This window comes from Zonotrichia albicollis, chromosome 34 (genome assembly GCF_047830755.1).
Source record: "Zonotrichia albicollis isolate bZonAlb1 chromosome 34, bZonAlb1.hap1, whole genome shotgun sequence".
In the NCBI taxonomy this organism is placed as follows: Eukaryota; Metazoa; Chordata; class Aves; order Passeriformes; family Passerellidae; genus Zonotrichia; species Zonotrichia albicollis.
This window is the reverse complement of record NC_133852.1, coordinates 1,917,102-1,937,849: the sequence shown is the minus strand read 5'-3', so window position 1 is coordinate 1,937,849 and position 20,748 is coordinate 1,917,102. Positions and strand designations below refer to the sequence as shown.

Genomic DNA, 20,748 nt, shown 5'->3' with positions numbered 1-20,748 from the left:
CGGGGATGGAGGAGGGGGAGCACCCAGGGGTTCCCCCATCCCCCCCATCATGGGGGGATCCCCATTAAAATCCCCGCTAAGGCTCCTCTGGATGGGGGGCTGGCTGAGAGACCTGCCGGTCCCTCATCGCCCCCCACCGTAGCCCCCGTAGTGGGCAAGGGGCGGGGATGGGAAAGGCGTGCGGCCCCTTTAAATTTACCCAGGAGCCCTTAAAGGAGCCCCAGGGCCCCCGCCCGCCGCCCCGGGACCCGCTATGGAGCCCCCGGGCCCCCTCCCCACCCCCGGCCCGGTCCCGGTCAGCCCAGGTGAGCACCGAGACGGGGGGGGATAAAAGTGAACGGGGGTGCGGTGGGACCCCCCCCTTGGTGCACAATGGGAGCAGCGCTGGCCCTTTAAGAAGCCCCCCGACCCCTTGGGGGGGGGGGGTCCCCAGCCCCTTTGCCATCCCCTGTCATCGGCCCCGAGCTCTTTAACGGGGTCCTGTCCCTTTAAGATGACCTGATTCTATTGAGGGTTGTTCATCCCTTGAAATTATTCCGGTGCCTTTAAAATGTCCCCAAGAATTCAGGGTGTCCCCTCTTGAAAATGTCCCCAGGAATTCGGGGTGCCCCCCTTTAAATGTCCCCAGGAATTCAGGGTGTCCCCCCCCTTTAAATGTCCCCAGGAATTCCGGGTGTCCCCTCCATCCCACACGGCCCCATCCCATTCGGGCCCTCCGTGTCCCTTTAAGGTGTCCCCATCCCCTTCAAGGATCCCTTTGAGATGCCCACAGGAATTTGGGATGTCCCTGTCCCTTCCAGATGTGCCCCTCCCTTCGTCACCCTCTCCTCATTTAAGGACGCTGCCCCTTTAAGAGCCCCCAGACCCTTTTAAGATGTCCTGTCTCACTGTCACCCCCCGGTGTCACTGTCACCCCCCCCCCCCCCCCCGGTGTCACTGTCACCCTTCAGTGTCACTGTCACCCCCCCCCCTTGGTGTCACCTTATTTATGTGTTTGTGTCCCCCCCCCCATCTTGTACAACGACCCCCCAATAAACCCCCCCAGAGACCCCCGGGGTCTTGGGACATCTGGGGGGGGCACAGGGACATTTTTGGGGTCCCAGGGACATTTTGGGGTCCCAGAGACATTTTTGGGGAGGGTTCTGGAGACATTTGGGGTGTCTTGGGACATTTTTGGAACATATTTTGGGGGGGGTCCCAGGGGCATTTCTAGGACGGGTCTCAGAGGCATTTTTGGGGTGTCCCAGGGCCATTTTTGGGGTGTCCCAAGACCATTTTTGGGGTGTCTCGGGGCCATTTTTGGGGTGTCCCATGACCATTTTTGGGGTGTCTCGGGCCCATTTTTGGGGTGTCCCGGGCCCATTTTTGGGGTGTCACAGCACAGAGCCCCGGCGTTGTCGCGGTGGTTTATTGTAGCCACAGCCCCACACGTGGATTATTATTTTTGGGGGGGGGGGGGTCTCCCCCCATGTTCCACCCCCCTCAGCAGCGAGGGGAGGTCGGGGGCGCAGTTTGGGGGGGCTGTGGGCAAGGCTGAGCCCCCTCCCCCATTTACAGCAGTTACAGACATTTCACCTCAATGAACGTTAAAAAAATAAAACTGGGGGGGGGTGGGGGGGGATGAGCTTGGGGGGAGGGGGTGGTTTTGGGGGGGGGGATTTTGGGGGTTCAGCCCCCCCCATTTCAACTGGGGGGGGGGCACAGACGGACGTCACTGTGAGATGGGGGAGGGGAACAAATTTTGGGAATTTTGGGGGGAGGTTTGGGTGGAGTTTTGGGGGGGGGGGCACAAGCTTGGAGTGGGGGGGGCACCGCTGGGCACCCCCAAACTCCCCCCCCCCCCACCCTGTGGTTTATTCCGGCTTCTTCTTGGCCACACCCGGGAGCTTCGCCTGGATCCTACAGAGAGAGGGGGCACAGCTCATTTGGGGGGGCCTGGGGGTTTTGGGGGGTCCCCAGGATTTTTTAAGGGGTTTTCAGGATTTTTGAGGGGTCCCCAGGATTTTTTGGAGGTTCCCCAGGATTTTTCGGGGGTTCCCAGGATTTTTTTTGGGATCCCCAGGATTTTTAGGAGGTTGCCAGGATTTTTTGGGGGGATCCCCAGGATTTTTAGGAGGTTCCCAGGATTTTTTTTTGGATCCCCAGGATTTTTTAGGGGGGTACCCAGGATTTTTTAGGGGGGTCCCCAGGATTTTTGGGGGGTTCCACGAGCACCTACTTGGCCGTGAGGTCCTTGGTCTGTTGGCGGACGAGGGCCATGTAGTGATTGATCTGCACCTGAATTGGGGGGGAAAAATGGGGATTTCAGGGGTGTCCCCTTCACTTTGGGGGTGTCCCCTTTAATTTGGGGGTGTCCCCTTTAATTTGGGGGTGTCCCCTTTAATTTGGGGGGATCCCCTTTAATTTGGGGGGGATCCCCTTTAATTTGGGGGGGTTCAGTGCGGGCTCACCTCGTATTTCTCATACAGGGGCGGGAGGGTGAAGGCCAAGATGTCGGCTGGGGAGAAAAGGGGGTACAGGGGGGGTTATTTGGGGGGAACCCCCCATTCTGTGGCAATTCTGGGGGTCAGCGCCCCCAAAACCAAACCTTTGGGGGGTCGTTTTTGGGGGGGGGGGGTCTCACCGAGGATGAGGAGGGTGATGCCGTTGAACACGGCTCCCACGTAGGTCATCAACCACATGGTCAGGGCGAGCTGGGGGGGGCACAGGAGAGGTTTTGGGGGGTCCTGGGGGGGGATTTTGGGGGGTCAGGGAGGAGGAGGAGGAAGGAGGAAGGGGAGGAAGGCTCCGAACCTCCAGGGAATCCACCAGGTCCTCCACCAGGAAGAGGTGGAGCAGCAGGCGCAGAGCGCGGTTCACGTGCTGGGCCACCACGGCCGCGTGCTCCTGGAACGCCTCGGGGGACAGCGCCAGGTCCACGTCCAGGTACGCTCTGGGGAGAGGGGACCCCAAAATCTGAGTCTGAACCCCAAAATCCCCGTCCTAAACCCCAAAATCTGCATCTGCACCCCAAAGTTTGGGTCTGAATATCATAATCCATCTCTATCCCACCAGCCCTGGAACGCCTCGGGGGACAGCGCCAGGTCCACGTCCAGGTACGCTCTGGGGAGAGGGGACCCCGAAATCTGTGTCTGAACCCCAAAATCCCCATCCTGAACCCCAAAATCTGAGTCTACACCCCAAAATCCCCATCCTAAACCCCAAAATCCCCATCCTGAACCCCAAAATCTGCATCTGAACCCCAAAATCTGTGTCTGAATATCATAATCCATCTCCATCCCACGTGCCCTGGAACGCCTCGGGGGACAGCGCCAAGTCCACATCCAGGTACGCTCTGGGGAGAGGGGACACCCCGAAATCTGTGTCTGAACCCCAAAATCGCCATCCTGAACCCCAAAATCTGTGTCTGAACCCCAAAATCTGTGTCTGAACCCCAACATCTGCATCTGCACCCCAAAGTTTGGGTCTGAATGTGCAAATCCATCTCTACCCCACCAGCCACGGGAGGTGTCGGGGGACAGAGTCAGGTCCGGGTCAGAGATTGGGGTGGGGACACCCCAAAATCCCTGTTTGCACCCCAAAACTCCCATCCATGCCCCCAAAATCCCTGTTTGCACCCCAAAATCCCCATCCACACCCCAAAATCCCTGTTTGCACCCCAAAATCCTCCTCCCCACCCCAAAATCCTCCCACCCTGGGGGACCCCAAATCCCCCAAATCCAAACTAGGAGACCCCAAACCCCCCATGGGGGTCCCCAAACCCCCAAGATCCACCTGAAGGGATCCCCAAACCCTCCTTGGGGGTCCCCAGACCCACCCTGAAGGGGTCCCCAAACCCTCCTTGGGGGTCCCCAAAAAACAACCCAAACCCCCCCGGGAGTCCCCAAGCCCCCAGCCCCACCTGAAGGGGTCCCCAAACCCCCCAAACCCACCCTGGGGGTCCCCAAGCCCCCAGCCCCACCTGAAGGGGTCCCCAAGCCCCCCAAGCCCCCAGCCCCACCTGAAGGGGTGCCCAAACCCCAAAGCCCCCAGCCCCACCTGAAGGGGTCCCCCAAGCCCCCAGCCCCACCTGAAGGGGTCCCCAAGCCCCCCAAGCCCCCCAAGCCCCCAGCCCCACCTGAAGGGGTCCCCCAGCCCCCAGCCCCACCTGAAGGGGTCCCCAAGCCCCCCAAGCCCCCAGCCCCCAGCCCCACCTGAAGGGGTCCCCCATGCCCCCAGCCCCACCTGAAGGGATGCCCAAGCCCCCCCAAGCCCCCAGCCCCACCTGAAGGGGTCCCCAAGCCCCCCAAGCCCCCAGCCCCACCTGAAGGGGTCCCCAAGGCCCCCAAGCCCCCCCACGCCCCCAGCCCCACCTGAAGGGGTCCCCCAGCCCCACCTGAAGGGGTGCCCAAACCCCCAAACCCCACCTGAAGGGGTCCCCCAAGCCCCCAAACCCACCCTGGGGACCCCCAAACCCCCAGCCCCACCTGAAGGGGTGCCCACCCTGCGGACCCCCAAACCCACCCTGGGGTCCCCCCAACCCCCCGGGGGTTCCCAAGCCCCCAGCCCCACCTGAAGGGGTCCCCAAGCCCCCCAAAGCCCCCCCAAAGCCCCCAGCCCCACCTGAAGGGGTCCCCCAGCCCCACCTGAAGGGGTGCCCAAGCCCCCCAAAGCCCCCCAAGCCCCCAGCCCCACCTGAAGGGGTGCCCAAAGACCCCCAAAGCCCCCAGCCCCACCTGAAGGGGTCCCCCAGCCCCCAGCCCCACCTGAAGGGGTGCCCCTCGTCGGATTTCTGCAGCGCCTGCACCACGGCCCGGTACACGCGCAGGCTGATGGTGACCGAGAGCAGCGCCAGCGCCACGTGCGCCAGCACCGTCACCGCGCTGAGCGTGGCCAGCGACAGCAGCAGCACCAGGCTGGCGCCGAACGCCACCGCGCTCTTCCTCACGTCCCGCCAGAACAGCAGCTCCTGCACCGCTGCGACAGACACACGGACAGCGCGGTTATGGGGGGACAGACGGACAGCGGGGTTACGGGGGGACGGTCAGACAGAGGGACAGCGGGGTTACACAGGGGGGACAGACGGACAGACGGACAGCGGGGTTACGGGGGGACAGACAGGGACAGACAGAGGGACAGTGGGGTTACAGGGGGACAGACAGAGGGACAGTGGGGTTACGGGGGGACAGACAGGGACAGACAGAGGGACGGCGGGGTTACGGGGGGAAGGACGGACAGAGGGACAGCGGGGTTACAGGGGGATGGACAGAGGGACAGGGGGTTACAGGGGGACAGACAGAGGGACAGCGGGGTTACACAGGGGGGGACAGACAGGGGGACGTGGAGGGGACAGACAGGGGGACAAGGAGGGGACAGACAGGGGGACATGGAGGGGACACATGGGGGGACAGCGGGGTCACACGGGGACACGGAGGGGACAGACAGGGGGACACCCAGGGGACAAGGAGGGGACACAGGCAGGACAATGGCAGTGACACAGAGGGTGACGAGGCCAGGTCACAGGAGGTGACAAGGAAAGGACACGGGGGTGACAATGAGGGGACACAGGAGGGTCACCGAGGTCCCTGCGCTGTCCCCGTGCCATTTCCCCCAATGCCGCTTGCCCTCAACTCGCTAATTACCCTCGCTCATTAAACAGCCCCTTCATTACACACAACTCTTAATTAATTACACCCCCCCATTAAAACAAAGTGTTAATTAACCACTCCCTACAGTGTGCCGGCGGGTTTGGCCCCAAAACCCCCGGATTTTACCCCAAAACCCCCAAATTTCACCCCAAAACCCCCAAATTTCACCCCAAAACCAGGCAGCCCTGAGCCTCCCCTCCCTGCAGCCCTCGCTGCTTTCGGCGCCTTTTTGGGGTTCCACAGCCCTTTTTGGGGTATGAAAGCCCTTTTTGGGGTTCCAAAGCCCCATTTTGGGGTTCCAAAGCCCCATTTTGGGGTTCCAAAGCCCTTTTTGGGGTTCCACAGCCCCATTTTGTGGTTCCAAAGCCCTTTTTGGGGTTCCAAAGCCCCTTTTTGGGGTTCCAAAGCCCTTTTTGGGTCTTTACCTGCCAGGCGGGGCAGGGTCCCAGCCGGGGGGGGCCGGGGGGGCTCCCCCAGTTCCTGCAGGTGCTCCTGGACGGGGACAGCGGGGACAGCGGGGACAGCGGGGACATCCTTGGGGACATCCTTGGGGACAGCAGGGACAGCGGGGACATCCTTGGGGACATCCTTGGGGACAGCAGGGACAGCGGGGACATCCTTGGGGACATCCCTGGGGACATCCCTGGGGACAGCCGGGGGGGCCTCGGCCGGCGCCTCCTCGATGACGGTGTCGTCGGAGTCACCGGAGCTGTCGGCGTCCGTGCCACCGCTGGGGGCGCCGATGTCACCCCTGATGCCGCTGACGGCGGTGACACCGCTGGCAGTGACAGTGACGCCGTTCCCGAGGCCACCGAGGCCGCTCCCGATGCCACCACCGGCGACGCCATTCCCCATGCCGGTGACAGCGGTGACACCAGTGAAGCCATTCCCCACGGCGGTGACACCGGTGACGCTTTTCCCCACTGTGGTGACACTGGTGACATCATTGCCAGTGCTGGTGACACCGGTGACACCATTCCCAATGGCACTAATGCCACTCCCAGTGCTGGTGACACCAGTGACACCACTCCCCACAGCAGTGACACCATTCCCAATGCTGGTGACACTTTTCCCCATTGAGGTGACACCGGTGACATCACTCCCCATGGCAGTGACACCATTGCCAGCCCTGGTGACACCGGTGACACCTCTCCCCATTGCAGTGACACCGGTGACGCCATTCCCAATGCTGGTGACGCTTTTCCCCATTGAGATGACACCGGTGACATCACTCCCCATGGCAGTGACACCAATGACATCATTCCCAAGAGCAGTGACACCGGTGACACCATTCCCAGCACTGGTGGCACCATTCCCCATTGCGGTGACACCAGTGACACCTTTCCCCACTGTGGTGACATTGCTCCCCATGGTGGTGACACCAGTGACACCTTTCCCCATTGCGGTGACATTGCTCCCCACTGTGGTGACACCAGTGACACCATTCCCAGCCCCGGTCACACCAGTGACACCTTTCCCCATGGCGGTGACACCAATGACATCATTCCCAAGAGCAGTGACACCAGTGACACCATTCCCAGCACTGGTGGCACCATTCCCCATTGCGGTGACATTGCTCCCCATTGCAGTGACACCAGTGACACCATTCCCAATGCTGGTGACACCTTTCCCCATTGCGGTGACACCAGTGACACCATTCCCCATGGTGGTGACACCAGTGGCACCTTTCCCCATTGCGATGACACCGGTGACACCACTCCCAGCCCCGGTGACACCGGTGACGCCATTAACGCCGCTCCTGCCGCCGCCGTCGCCCTCGCTGCCGTCCCCGCCGCCGTCCCCGCTGTCACCGCCACCATCCCCGATGTCACCACCGCCGTCCCCGCCGTGGTGCGGCTCCACCAGGTGCCAGGAGAGCAGCTCGCTGGTGAAGCTGTGCATCTCCCGCACGCACCGCGACACCTCCTCCAGCGCGGCCGCCGAGCCGGGCACGGGCCGTGCCAGCGCCGCCCTCCCGCTGCCGGTGGCGGTGCCGGTGCGGGGCGAGGGCGGGAAGTGGCACTCGCGGCCCTCGGGGATCTGCGCCAGCGCCGGCCCGAACTCGCGGTCGAAGGCGGCGCGGTCCGGAACCACCTCGAACGGAGACTCCGGGGACTCGGGGGGGCTCTGGGGGGGACCCCGGTCCCGCCCGCCCGGGGCCGCTGCGGGGGGGGGGGGGGGGGGGGGCACGGTCAGGGGGCGCCCGGTGCCCGCTCTGAGGGTCCCCCTGTTCTGTCCCCCCCATTTGGTGGCCTTGGGAGTCCCCAGACCAGTTTTGGGGTCCCCCAGTCTGAGGGTCCCCTCCCGTTCTGTCCCCAGCATTTGGTGGCCTCGGGGAATTTTGGGGTGTCCCCTATCCCCCATTGTCAGGGGCCTCCCCACTTGGTGGCCTTGGGCGCCCCCAGAGCAGTTTTGGGGTCCCCTGTTCTGAGGGTGCCCTCCCATTCTGTCCCCATCATTTGGTGGCCTTGGGCACTCCCAGAGCAGTTTTGGGGTCCCCCCATTCTGTCCCCATCATTTGGTGGCCTCGGGCGCCTCCAAGGGGGTTTTGGGGTCCCCCCCGTTCTGTCCCCTCTATTTGGTGGCCTCGGGCGGTTTTGGAGTCCCCTGTTCTGAGGGTCCCCTCCCATTCTGTCCCCCTCTATTTGGTGGCCTCGGGGAATTTTGGGGTCCCCTCCCTGCTCTGTCCCCCCCATTTGGTGGCCTGGGACACCCCCAGGGGTGTTTTGGGGTCCCCCCTGTCCCCCATTCTGAGGGTCCCTCCCCATTTTGTCCCCCCCATTTGGTGGCCTTGGGGACCCCCAGAGTGGTTTTGGGGTCCCCCCCCCCATCCCAACCATATGGGGGGGGCGGTTTTGGGGTCCCCACGCAGAATTTTGGGGTCCCAGCCATGCGGGGGGGGGGGGCGGCGGTTTTGGGGTCCCCACGCAGGTTTTGGGGTTCCCCCCCCCATTCCAGCCATGCTCCCCAAAATTCAGGGGTCCCCCAGATCTCAGCCATGCCTGGGGGTGGTTTTGGGGTCCCCCAGAGAATTTTGGGGTCCCCCCGATCTCAGCCATGCGCGAGGGCAATTTTGGGGTTCCCCAGAGAATTTTGGGGTTCCCCCATGCAGGGGGGGGAGGGTCAAGCGGCGGCACAGAGGATCCCCCCAATCCCTCCCTCAAATACACCCCAAAACCCTGGGAGGAGAGACCCCAGTTTGGGGCTAAAAACCCCAATTTTGGGGCTAAAAAAGCCCATTTTGGAACCAAACCCAAATCTCATTTTGGGGTTAAAAATGCCCATTTTGGAACCAAACCCAAACCCCATTTTAGGGCTAAAAAAGGCCAATTTTGGGGCTAAAAAAAGCCCATTTTGGATCCAAACCCAAACCCCATTTTGGGGCTAAAAAAAGGCCAATTTTGGGGCTAAAAAATCCCATTTTGGATCCAAACCCAAATCCCATTTTAGGGCTAAAAATCCCATTTTGGAACCAAACCCAAACCCCATTTTAGGGCTAAAAAAGGCCAATTTTGGGGCTAAAAAAAGCCCATTTTGGATCCAAACCCAAACCCCATTTTGGGGCTAAAAAAAGGCCAATTTTGGGGCTAAAAAATCCCATTTTGGATCCAAACCCAAATCCCATTTTAGGGCTAAAAATCCCATTTTGGAACCAAACCCAAACCCCATTTTGGGGCTAAAAAAAGGCCAATTTTGGGGCTAAAAAAAGCCCATTTTGGAACCAAACCCAAATTCCAGTTTGGGGCTGTAAAAGATAATTTTAGAACCAAACCCAAATCTGATTTTGGGGCTATAAAAGCCCATTTTGGGTCTAAAAAAAAGCCCATTTTGGAACCAAACCCAAATCCCATTTTGGGGCTAAAAAAGCTCATTTTGGACTCAAACCCAACCCCCATTTTGGGGTTAAACCCCCCATTTTGGGTTCACATTGATGTGGTGGGGGGACACCCCAAACCTGAAGCTTTGGGTGCTAAAAATTGGGGGTGTCCCTCAATCCATTTTTGGGGTCTCTCCCCCCAGTTTTGGGTCTGGGGGTTCCTTCAGCCCTTCCCCATTTTGAGGGGGATTTTGGGGTGAAACCCCCCAGTTTTGGGTCTGGGGGTTCCTTCAGCCCTTCCCCATTTTGGGGGAGATTTTGGGGTCTCTCCCCCCAGTTTTGGGTCTGGGGGTTCCTTCAGCCCTTCCCCATTTTGGGGAGGATTTTGGGGTCTCTCCCCCCATTCCAGCCCCCCCAGCGGCGGGTGGGACACGGCGCAGGCATTGAGGGGGGGGGCAGGAATTTTTGAGGCCAAACCACAAAAAACGACGAATTTCACCTCGAGCAGCAGCGGGGGGGGCGTGCAAAGCTTTGGGGGGGGGAGGGAGCAGCCTTGGGGTGCAGGGGGGTGACCCCGAAAAAAGGACAAGAAAACCGAGATAAAGAGCAGGAAAACAGAGCAAAAGAAAAATGTCTGGTTTTGGTGAGTTTAACCCTTTGTCGCCCCATTTTTTTGGAGCAGCGTTTGTGCCCCCTCCCCAAAATCCAGGGGTTATTTTAGGGGGGATTCCCCCCCTTTGATGTGACATTTGTGAGACCCCAAACCAACCTTGGGGAGCCCCAAAGTGGCTCTGGGGACCCCCCCCCCAAAATCCAGGGGGGCTTTTTTAGGGTAGGGGGGCTTCCAATTCCCACCTCCCCAGACATTTTTCTTTCTGAGGATGCAGGAAAAAAGGGAAAAAAAGGAAAAAAAGGAGGAAGAGAGGGGCAGACTTGCCTGATGAAGCCGCAAAGAGAGAAACGGGCTGGGAGGAGGAAGAGGAGGAGGAAGAGGAAGAAGAATTGGGGGGATCTGCAAGAGAACACAGAGGGTGAGAGCTCGGCACCCCCCAAAAATGCCCCAAAACCCCCCAAAATCATCCCCCCCCCCAAGGAGGCGGGGCCGGCACAGCTTCATCGTCGCCAAAAACCACCAGGAAAATTCCAGGCTGGAATCCCCAATTTTGGGCATTTTCACCTCGGTTTTTTTCCCCCAGTTTTGAGGACAGGGAGCGGCGCAGGGACGGGTCCCGATGGGGGGAACACCCCGAAATTCGCTCCCCGAGGGGGAGATTTGGGGTGAAAGCGCAGAGTTTTGGGGTTTGGTGGTGCCCAGGAGTGGAAATTGGGGTGAAATGGTGGGAATTGCAGAGTCAGGATGCTCCGGAGCGATGGATGGAATGGAGGGGGTGAAATTCCCGCTCCCCAAAATCCCAGGCAAGGACGGACGGAGCAGCACCAGGTCCCCAACGACCCCAAAACCCCCAAAATACACCAAAGTTCCCTTTTCTGGGCATTTTTCCCCCGTTTTGCTGAGAGATGTGGGGGTGGAGGTGTCGCTGCCCATCAAAGCCAACCTCTCAAAATCTTCTCCACCGACCAAATCTCCACTTCAGAGCCTCTTTGTCCTCTAAAATCCCCCGATAAAAAACTTATTTTCCCTTTACAATCCCCCTAAAAGCATCCTTTCCCCAGAACGGGCTCCTTCAAAGGCCTTTTCTCCTCTGTTTTACCCCAAAACTTCTTTAACCCCTCATTTCTGTCCCCCAAACCCTCAACCTGACAGAGACCCCCAAAAGGCCTCAATGTCCCCCTCAAGTCCCTGCACCCCAAATCTGCTCCCCCAAGGCCTTTTCTGCCTCATTTTCCCCTCACGTTCTCCCCTCACCCATTTCTAACCCCCTCTAAAACACTTTTTACCTCACACCGAGCCCCCAAACGCCGCTTTTCCCCCAGATCTGCCCCCCAAATGCCTCCTGCCCCCATTAACCGCCCCCTCAAGGCTTTCCCTCGCTATTTCTGCCCCTCCCAGCCGGTTTTTACCTCACACCCAACGCCCAGAGGCTCCTTCCCCTCACGCCCCCGCCGAGGCCTCACCTCCCGCACCCCCCTCAGGCCCCGCCCGGCCCTTACCGAAGCCCGACATGGAACCGCCGACCAGGCCCCGCGTGGAGGAGGCGGAGGACGAGGTCACGGAGGTGGAAGAGGAGCTGGAGGAGACGAGCGAGGACTGCGCGGCGGGATCGGCCATGGCGGCGGCGGCGGCGGAGCGCGGAGCGAGCCCGTCCGTGCGGGACGGCGGCCGCGCCCCGACTGCGGGGGGGGCGGTGCCGCCGGGGGCGTGGCCGGCGACAGCAAACCAATCAGAGTCCCTCACCTGCTGCAGGTGGGAGGAGCCGGCGCGGCTGGGCCAATCAGAACCTCGTCATGGCGGCGCACCGCCCTCCCGCCGCAGCTCGGCGCTGATACGCATGCGCATAACGAAGGGGGCCCCCGCAGTTGCCATGGCAGCAGCGGGAGAAGAAGAAGCTGCGCCTGCGCGTGGCTGGAGTGACGCGGTGCACGACGGGAGTTGTAGTCCCAAGGGGGCCCCGCATGCGGGGAAGGGGTTCTGAGGGGTTCCTCTGAGGGAGAAGCGTTCTGGGGGCTCTGCGCCCCCGCACTCCCGTCTTAGGGTCTCCTATAGCGGGGATCCCCGCTTGGAATGTCCTCCTAAAGGCGGTGAGGGGCTTTAGGACGTTTCTTAGAGGGCGGGGGGAGAGGCCTGCACCCTCCTAAAGGCTCCTAAAGGCCCTTCCCGAGTGTGGGGGGGCGCAGAACCGCTCCCTGAGGGGGGGGAAGCGGCCGCAGAGCGCCCCGAGGGGCTGGTGGAGACCCCCGGGGGGATGGCGGCCATAGAGAGCCCCGGCGGCCCCGGGAGCGCCGCCTCGGCCGGCAAAGGGCGCCCCCTACCGGACGGGAGGACGGCTCGTGGCACATCCGGTAAGGGCGGGGCCTGCGCGAATCACGTGAGATCATCCGGGCCCGCCCCTCCCCTTTGGCTCCGCCCCCGCCCCGTCAGCGCCCGCAGAGCCGCCAATGGCAGCGGGAGGCTCGGCTGTGACGTCACGAAACCCCGCCTCTTCATGCGATGAAGGAGGGGGCGGGGCCTGAGGGATGCGTGACATTTGATTGGGCCAATGGCGAGGCGAGGGCGGAAGCGGCGGAGCCAATGAGACGCCATATTTGGGTGAAAGGGCGTGGTCTCCCCAGCAGTGGGCGGGCCCGCTGGCCAGCGGCCAATGGGGGCAGAGGGGGCGTGGCCAGCGGGACCTCCGGGACGCGGGGGGAAGCGGCGGTCGCGGAGCGGTGAGTGAGCAACCACGTGACCTCCGGTATCGCCCGACTGTCGCGACATGACCCCGCCGTGGGGGGGGCAGCGCTGGGGGGAGGAGGGGCCGCCCCCCAACCCGGGGACCCCCGCGACCCCCGCGACCTCCCCCCCCCAAGACACGGAGCGGAATTGGGGACCCCCGTGGGACCCCCTGTGCGAACCCCTATAAAATCCCATATGGGACCCCTATGGGATCCCCTATAGGGCCTGCGACCCTCTGGGGGTCCTATGGGGCCCGGGACCCCCTATGGGACCCGTTATAGGACCCCGTTTAGGATCCCCCTAGAGAATCCCCTATGAAATCCCCCACAGGATCCCCTATAGGGCTTGCGACCTTCTATGGGTCCTCAGAGTCCATGTGGGGCCCGGGACCCCCTATAGGACCCCCTTTGGGACCCCCTAGAGAATCCCTTATCGGACCCCCTACAGGATCCCCTATAGGATCCTCTGTAGGATCTCCTATGGGACCCCAGTGGGGTTTGGGACCCCCTATGGGACCCCCTACAAGTCCCAAGACCCCCCCACGACCCCCTATGGGAGCCCCCCTTACAGAGCCCCATATGGACCCGGAGCCCCAATTCCCCCAGTTTCCCCCCATTTTACCCAATTTTCCCCCCAGTTTGCCCCATTTTGCCCCATTTCCCCCCCATTTCCCCAATTTTCCCTCAGTTTTCTCACTTATCCCCCATTTTCCCCAATTTTCCCCAGTTTCCCCCCATTTTTCCTCAGTTTCCCCTAGTTTGCCCCATTTTTGCCCATTTCCCCCCACATTTTCCCCCAATTTCCCCCATTTCCCCCCAATTTCCCCAAATTTCCCCCATTTCCCAAGTTTTCCCCCGTTTTTCCCCATTTCCTCCCAGTTTCCCCCATTTTCCCAATTTCCCACATTTCCCCCCACATTTTCCCCCAATTTCCCCAAATTTCCCCCATTTTGCCCCAGTTTTTCCCAGTTTTTCCCAGTTTGTCCCACTTTCCCCTGGTTTTGCCCCAGTTTCCCCCCAGTTTGTCCCAGTTTGCCCCTCGGTGCCCCCCCCCGGTGCCCCCCCCCCCCCGGCCCGGTCGGACTTTGCCCCCCCCGGTCAATGATTCACCGGGCCGGGGAGGGGGGGGGGGGGGGAACCGGCCGGACAGACGGACAGAGAGGGGACAGACGGACAGACGGACACCGGGACAGAACAGTGACGGTACCGGGGATAGGGGGAGTCGGGACGGGCCGGACAGACGGACAGAGAGGGGACACCGGGACAGACGGACAGAGAGGGGACAGACGGACACCGGGACAGAACAGGGGACGGGACGGTGACGGTGCCGGGAATGGGGAGGGGGCTCAGGAGGGGCTGGGGTCGTGCAAGGGTTGGGGGGGGGGGAATTGTGCAAAAAGGGGGGGGGGAACACTTGTGCAAGGGGGGGGTTGTGCAAAAAAGGGGAGGGGGATTCGTGTAAATGAGGGGGGGTCGTTTGTGCAAAAGCGGGGGGATTTTTGTTGGGGGGAAATGGTGAAAAAAGGGGAGGGGGATTTGTGCAAGGGGGGGTTGTGCAAAAAGGGGGGGAATTGTGCAAAATAAGGAGAGGGATTTGTGCAAAATGGGGAGGGGGATTTGTGCAAAATGGGGAGAGGGATTTGTGTAAAATGGGGGGGGATTTTGGGGGGGATTTGTGCAAATGAGGGGGGACAATTGTGCGAAAAGGGGAGGGGGATTTGTGCAAAAAGGGGGGGACGCTTGTGCAAAAATGGGGGGATTTTTGTGGGGGGAAATTGTGCAAAAAAGGGGAGGGGGATTTGTGCAAATGGGGGGGATTTGTGCAAAAAGGGGAGGGGGATTTGTGCAAATGGGGGGGATTTGTGCAAATGGGGGGGATTTGTGCAAGGGGGGGATTTGTGCAAAAACGTGGGGGGATTTTTGGGGGCTCATTGTGCAAAATGGGAAGGGGGACTTGTGCAAAAAGGGGGGACACTTGTGCAAAAAGGGGGGATTTTGGGGGGGATTTGTGCAAATTTGGGGGGATTCTCGTGCAAGAGGTGATTGTGCAAGGGGGGGTTGTGCAAGGGGAGGGGGAGGGGGGGTTGTGCAAGGGGGGACAGGCCCGGGCCTGAGTGTGCAAGGGGGGGGTTGTGTAAAAACCCTGGTGCGGGGGGGGATTTGGGAGATTTTTGGGGATTTTTAGGGATTTTTTGGAGAGGATTTTGAGAGGAATTTGAGGGAATTTTGGGAGGGATTTTTGGAGGAATTTTTGGGGAAATTTTGGGGATTTTTGGGGGATTTTAGGGGATTTTTAGGGATTTTTTGGGGGCAGATTTTGGGTGGGATTTGGGGAGATTTTTGGAGGGATTTTTGGAGGACTTTCGGAGGAATTTTTGGGGGGAATTTGGGGCATTTTTAGGGAGGATTTTGGGAGGAATTTGAGGGAATTTCAGGAGGGATTTTTGGGGGGAAATTTTGGGGGAATTTTTGGGGGAATTTTGGGAAAATTTGGGAGGAATTTTTTGGGGAATTTTGAGCAAAAATTGGGGGATTTTAGGGGTGGAATTTGGGGGGATTTAGGGGTGAGACCCCCATGCAAAGGAAGATCAAAGGGGGGTAGGTCAAAGGTCACTGGGGCAGAGGTGAGCGGGGGAGGGGGAGCCCGGGGGCTTTTTGACTCAGGGCGGGGTCAAAGGTCAGTGGGGCAGAGGGGATTTGGGGGGGAGGGGAGGGGGATTCTCCCTTTGAGGGGGGAACGGGGGTCTCAATTTTACAATTTTCCAATTATTTTCCAATTTTCCGATTTTCCTTCCTTTCCCCCCCCCCCCAGATGTTCCAGCTGTGCCGCCCCCGCGGGGGCCGCGCCCTCCTGGGGCTGCGGCTGCTCCGGGGCCCCCCCGGGCCCGCCCGGCCCCTCAGCTACCGGCCCCTGAGGAAGGTGCTGGTGGCCAACAGGGGTGAGTGATGGGAGACCCCTCCTCAAACCCACCCTGACCCCCTGAGACCCCCCTGAGACCCCCCAGGCCCCTCAGCTACCGGCCCCTGAGGAAGGTGCTGGTGGCCAACAGGGGTGAGTGATGGGAGACCCCTCCTCAAACCCACACTGAGCCCCTGAGACCCCTCCTCAAACCCACCCTGACCCCCTGAGCCCCCCCAGGCCCCTCAGCTACCGGCCCCTGAGGAAGGTGCTGGTGGCCAACAGGGGTGAGTGATGGGAGACCCCCTGAGCCCCCTCCTCAAACCCACCCTGACCCCCTGGGACCCCCCAGACCCCTCAGCTACCGGCCCCTGAGGAAGGTGCTGGTGGCCAACAGGGGTGAGTGATGGGAGACCCCTCCTCAAACCACCCTGACCCCCTGAGACCCCCCTGAGCCCCCCTGGGACCCCCCAGGCCCCTCAGCTACCGGCCCCTGAGGAAGGTGCTGGTGGCCAATAGGGGTGAGTGATGGGAGACCCCTCCTCAAACCACCCTGAGCCCCTGAGACCCCTCCTCAAACCCACCCTGACCCCCCTGAGACCCCCCTGAGCCCCCCTGGGACCCCCCAGGCCCCTCAGCTACCGGCCCCTGAGGAAGGTGCTGGTGGCCAACAGGGGTGAGTGATGGGAGACCCCTCCTCAAACCCACCCTGACCCCCCTGAGACCCCCCCTCAAACCCACCCTGAGCCCCCCCAATGCCCCCCAGACCCCTCAGCTACCGACCCCTGAGAAAGGTGCTGGTGGCCAATAGGGGTGAGTGATGGGAGACCCCCTGGGACCCCTCCCCAAACCCACCCTGACCCCCTGAGACCCCCCAATGCCCCCCCAATGCCCCCCAGGCCCCTCAGCTACCGGCCCCTGAGGAAGGTGCTGGTGGCCAATAGGGGTGAGTGGTGGGAGACCCCTCCTCAAACCCACCCTGACCTCCTGAGACCCCTCCTCAAACCACCCTGACCCTCCAATGTCCCCTGAGCCCCCAATGTCCCTTGAATCCCCCCCCTGACCCCGTGTGGCCCCAGGTGGGGTCGCCAAGTTGTTGTTCCCAAGGTGTCCCCAAGGTGTCCCCAAGGTGTCCTCAGAGTGTTCCCAGGGTGTCCCCATGTCCCCAAGTGTCCCCAAATGTCCCCAAGTGTCCCCAAGTGTCCCCATGTCCTCAAGTGTCCCCAAGGTGTTTCCATGTCCCCAAGTGTCCCCAAGTGTCCCCGTGTCCTCAGAGTGTCCCCAGGATGGAGTCACCACCCACGTGTTCTGGGCGTGCACAGAGCTGGGGATCCACACGGTGGCCCTGTCCCCAGAGTGTCCCCAGAGTGTCCCCAGAGTGTCCCCAGGGTGTCCCTGTCCATGTCCCACTGTCCCCAATGTCCCCAGGATGAGCTCACCCTCCACGTGTCCTGGATGTCCATAGAGCAGGGGGTCTGGATGGTGGCCCTGTCCCCAGAGTGTCCCCAAGATGAAGTCACCACCCACATGTCCTGGGCATGCACAGAGCTGGGGATCTGGATGGTGGCCATGTCCCTGTCCCCAATGTCCCCAATGTCCCCAGGATGAAGTCATCATCCGCATGTCCTGGGCATGCACAGAACTGGGGATCTGGATGGTGGCCCTGTCCCTGTCCCCAGAGTGTCCCTGTCCCCAGTGTCCCCGATGTCCCCAGGATGAAGTCATCATCCGCATGTTCCGGGCCTGCACGGAGCTGGGCATCCGCACGGTGCCCGTGTCCCTGTGCCATATCCTCACAGTGTCCCCAATGTCCCCAGGGTGTCCCCAATGTCCCCAGGGTGTCCTTAATGTCCCAATGTCCCCCTGTCCCCAGGTGAGATTGCCATCAGGGTGTTCCGGGCCTGCACGGAGCTGGGCATCCGCACGGTGCCCGTGTCCCTGTGTCTATCTCCAGAGTGTCCCCATGTCCCCACAGCCCTGTCCCTGTGTCCCCCATGTCCCCAGGGTGTCCCCATGTCCCCAATGTCCCCAATGTCCCCAATGTCCCCGATGTCCCCAGGTGAGATTGCCATCCGCGTGTTCCGGGCCTGCACGGAGCTGGGCATCCGCACGGTGGCCGTGTCCCCAGAGTGTCCCTGTGCCATGTCCTCACAGTGTCCCCATGTCCTCACAGTGTCCCCATGTCCTCAGGGTGTCCCCAATGTCCCCAGGGTGTCCCAATGTCCCCAGGGTGTCCCCAATGTCCCCAATGTCCCCCTGTCCCCAGGTGAGATTGCCATCCGCGTGTTCCGGGCCTGCACGGAGCTGGGCATCCGCACGGTGGCCGTGTACTCGGAGCAGGACACGGGGCAGATGCACCGGCAGAAGGCGGACGAGGCGTACCTGGTGGGGAGGGGGCTGCCCCCGGTGCAGGCCTACCTGCACATCCCCGACATCATCCGCGTGGCACAGGTACGGGGACAGCTGGGACACACCTGGGGACAGCTGGGACACACCTGGGGGCACACCTGGGGACACAGGGGGCATGGGGGGACACAGCTCAGACACACCTGGGGACAGCTGGGACACACCTGGGGACACAGGGGCATGGGGGGACACAGCTGGGACACACCTGGGGACAGCTGGGACACAGGGGGCATGGGGGGACACAGCTGTGACACACCCGGGGTACCTGGTGGGGAGGGGGCTGCCCCCGGTGCAGGCCTACCTGCACATCCCCGACATCATCCGGGTGGCACAGGTACGGGGACACACCTGGGGACACTGGGGGTGCCCACAGGGGTGCCCTGGTGGCCCTGTGACTCCCCAAATCCCCTGGGGGTGCCCTGGTGTCCCCAAAGCCCCTGAGGGTCCCAAAGCCCCCCTAAACCCCCCCTAATCCCCCCATTTTCCAGGAAAATGGAGTGGATTCCATCCACCCCGGGTACGGGTTCCTGTCGGAGCCCTGGGGGTGCCCTGGGGGTCCCAAAGCCCCCCTAAACCGCCCATTTTTCAGGAGAACGGGGTCGATGCCATCCACCCCGGGTACGGGTTCCTGTCAGAGCCCTGGGGGTGCCCTGAGGGTCCCAAAGCCCCCCTAAACCCCCCTGACCCCCCATTTTTCAGGAGAACGGGGTCGATGCCATCCACCCCGGGTATGGGTTCCTGTTGGAGCCCTGGGGGTCCCAAAGCCCCCCTAAACCCCCCTGACCCCCCATTTTTCAGGAGAACGGGGTCGATGCCATCCACCCCGGGTACGGGTTCCTGTCAGAGCCCTGGGGGTGCCCTGGGGGTCCCAAACCCCCCCTGATCCCCCCATTTTTCAGGAGAACGGGGTCGATGCCATCCACCCCGGGTACGGGTTCCTGTCGGAGCCCTGGGGGTCCCAAAGCCCCCCTAATCCCCCCCATTTTTCAGGAGAACGGGGTCGATGCCATCCACCCCGGGTATGGGTTCCTGTTGGAGCCCTGGGGGTCCCAAAGCCCCCCTAAACCCCCCCTAATCCCCCCATTTTTCAGGAGAACGGGGTCGATGCCATCCACCCCGGGTACGGGTTCCTGTCGGAGCGCGCCGATTTCGCCCAGGCCTGCCTGGACGCCGGCGTTCGCTTCGTGGGGCCCCGGCCCGAGGTGGTGAGGAAGATGGGGGACAAGGTGGAGGCGCGGGCCATCGCCATCGCCGCAGGTGGGGGGCTCAGGGGGGCTTTGGGGGGGCTAAAATGGGTCTGGGGGGGTTAAAAGGGGGTTTGGGGGGGTTAAAAGGGGGTTTAAAGGGGGTTTGGGGGGGTTAAAAGAGGGTGTCGGTGGCTTAAATGGGGATTTTGGGGAGATCAAAACGAGATTTGGGGAGGTTAAAATGGGGTTTGGGGAGGTTCAAAGGGGATTTGGGGGGGTTGGGGGGGTTAAAAGGGGGATTTGGGGAGATTAAAAGGGGGTTTGGGGTGTTAAAAGGGGGATTTTGGGGGTCTGGGAGTGTTCTGGGGGGTTTCAGGGGGAATTTTGGGGGTTTCAGGGGGAATTTTGGGGGTTTCAGGGGGTATTTGGGGATTTCAGGGGGGATTTTGGGGGTTTCAGGGAGGATTTTGGGGGTTTCAGAGGGGATTTTTCGGGGTTTCAGGGGGGGATTTGGGGGTTTCAGGGGGGATTTTTGGGGGTTTCAGGGGGGATTTTGGGGATTTCAGGGAGGATTTTGGGGATTTTCAGACCATATTTTTGAGGATTTCAGGGGGGATTTTGGGCTCTGGGAGTATTTTGGGGGTTTTCGGGGGGTTTGGGGTCCCTGAGCCGCCGTGCCGCCGCAGGGGTGCCGGTGGTGCCGGGGACGCCGTCGCCGGTGTCGGCGCTGGCCGAGGCTCGCGATTTCGCCACCCGGGTCGGGTTCCCCGTGATCCTCAAAGCCGCCCATGGAGGGGGCGGCCGCGGCATGAGGGTGGTCCGGGCCCCCCAGGTACGACCCCAGACCCAATTCCCCCAGGAACCCAAACCCCCAGAACCCCAAATCCCCCTGAACCCAAATTCCTCAGGAACCCAAATCCCCTGGAATTCTGGTGCCCAAGAACCCAAAAATCCCCCAGACCCAAATCCCCCAGACCCAAATTCCTCAGGAACCCAAATTCCTCAGGAACCCAAATCCTCCAGACCCCAAATCCCCAGACCCCAAATTCCCCAGACCCAAATTCCCCAGAACCCAAATCCCCCAGACCCAAATTCCCCAGAACCCAAATCCCCCAGACCCCAAATCCCCCAGACCCAAATTCCTCAGGAACCCAAATCCCCCAGACCCAAATACCCCAGACCCCAAATACCCCAGAACCCAAATTCCTGAGAACCCAAATTCCCCAGACCCCAAATCCCCCAGAACCCAAATCCCCCAGACCCAAATCCCCCAGACCCCAAATCCCCCAGACCTAAATCTCCCACAACCCCCATCCACGGGAGCACAAATCACTCAAAATCCCAAATCCCCCAGGAATGCCAAATCCCCAGAGTCCCAAATCCCTGAGAAATGAAATTCCCCAGAAATGTCAAATCCCAGCAACCCCAAATCCCTGGGACCCCAAATCCCAGCAACCCCAAATTTGGAGTCCCTGGAAT

General features: G+C 61.4%; 2 protein-coding genes across 24 annotated transcripts in view; one reads left to right on the top strand and one right to left on the bottom strand.

Moving 5' to 3' along the window:
• Positions 1-1,394: 1,394 nt before the first annotated feature.
• The window catches only part of LOC141726389 (reticulon-3-like), a 21,067-nt gene continuing 1,713 nt past the window's right edge, over positions 1,395-20,748 (bottom strand). The window contains exons 1-10 of one of the 23 annotated variants that reach the window (XM_074531231.1): positions 6,856-7,964; positions 6,709-6,795; positions 6,172-6,636; positions 6,053-6,141; positions 4,746-4,956; positions 2,794-2,932; positions 2,624-2,693; positions 2,451-2,497; positions 2,219-2,277; positions 1,395-1,899 (exon numbers count right to left, since the gene is read on the bottom strand). In XM_074531231.1, the coding sequence (XP_074387332.1) occupies positions 1,854-1,899; positions 2,219-2,277; positions 2,451-2,497; positions 2,624-2,693; positions 2,794-2,932; positions 4,746-4,956; positions 6,053-6,141; positions 6,172-6,636; positions 6,709-6,795; positions 6,856-7,949 (2,307 nt within the window). In that variant the 5' untranslated portion in view covers positions 7,950-7,964 and the 3' untranslated portion in view covers positions 1,395-1,853. The other 22 variants (XM_074531234.1, XM_074531242.1, XM_074531228.1 and 19 more) reach the window with 22 other exon arrangements.
• The window catches only part of PC (pyruvate carboxylase), a 25,374-nt gene continuing 18,489 nt past the window's right edge, over positions 13,864-20,748 (top strand). The window contains 5 exon segments of the mRNA XM_074531291.1: positions 13,864-13,980; positions 15,590-15,716; positions 17,943-18,127; positions 19,174-19,339; positions 19,956-20,101. Coding sequence (XP_074387392.1) covers positions 13,879-13,980; positions 15,590-15,716; positions 17,943-18,127; positions 19,174-19,339; positions 19,956-20,101 — 726 coding nt within the window. The 5' untranslated portion in view covers positions 13,864-13,878.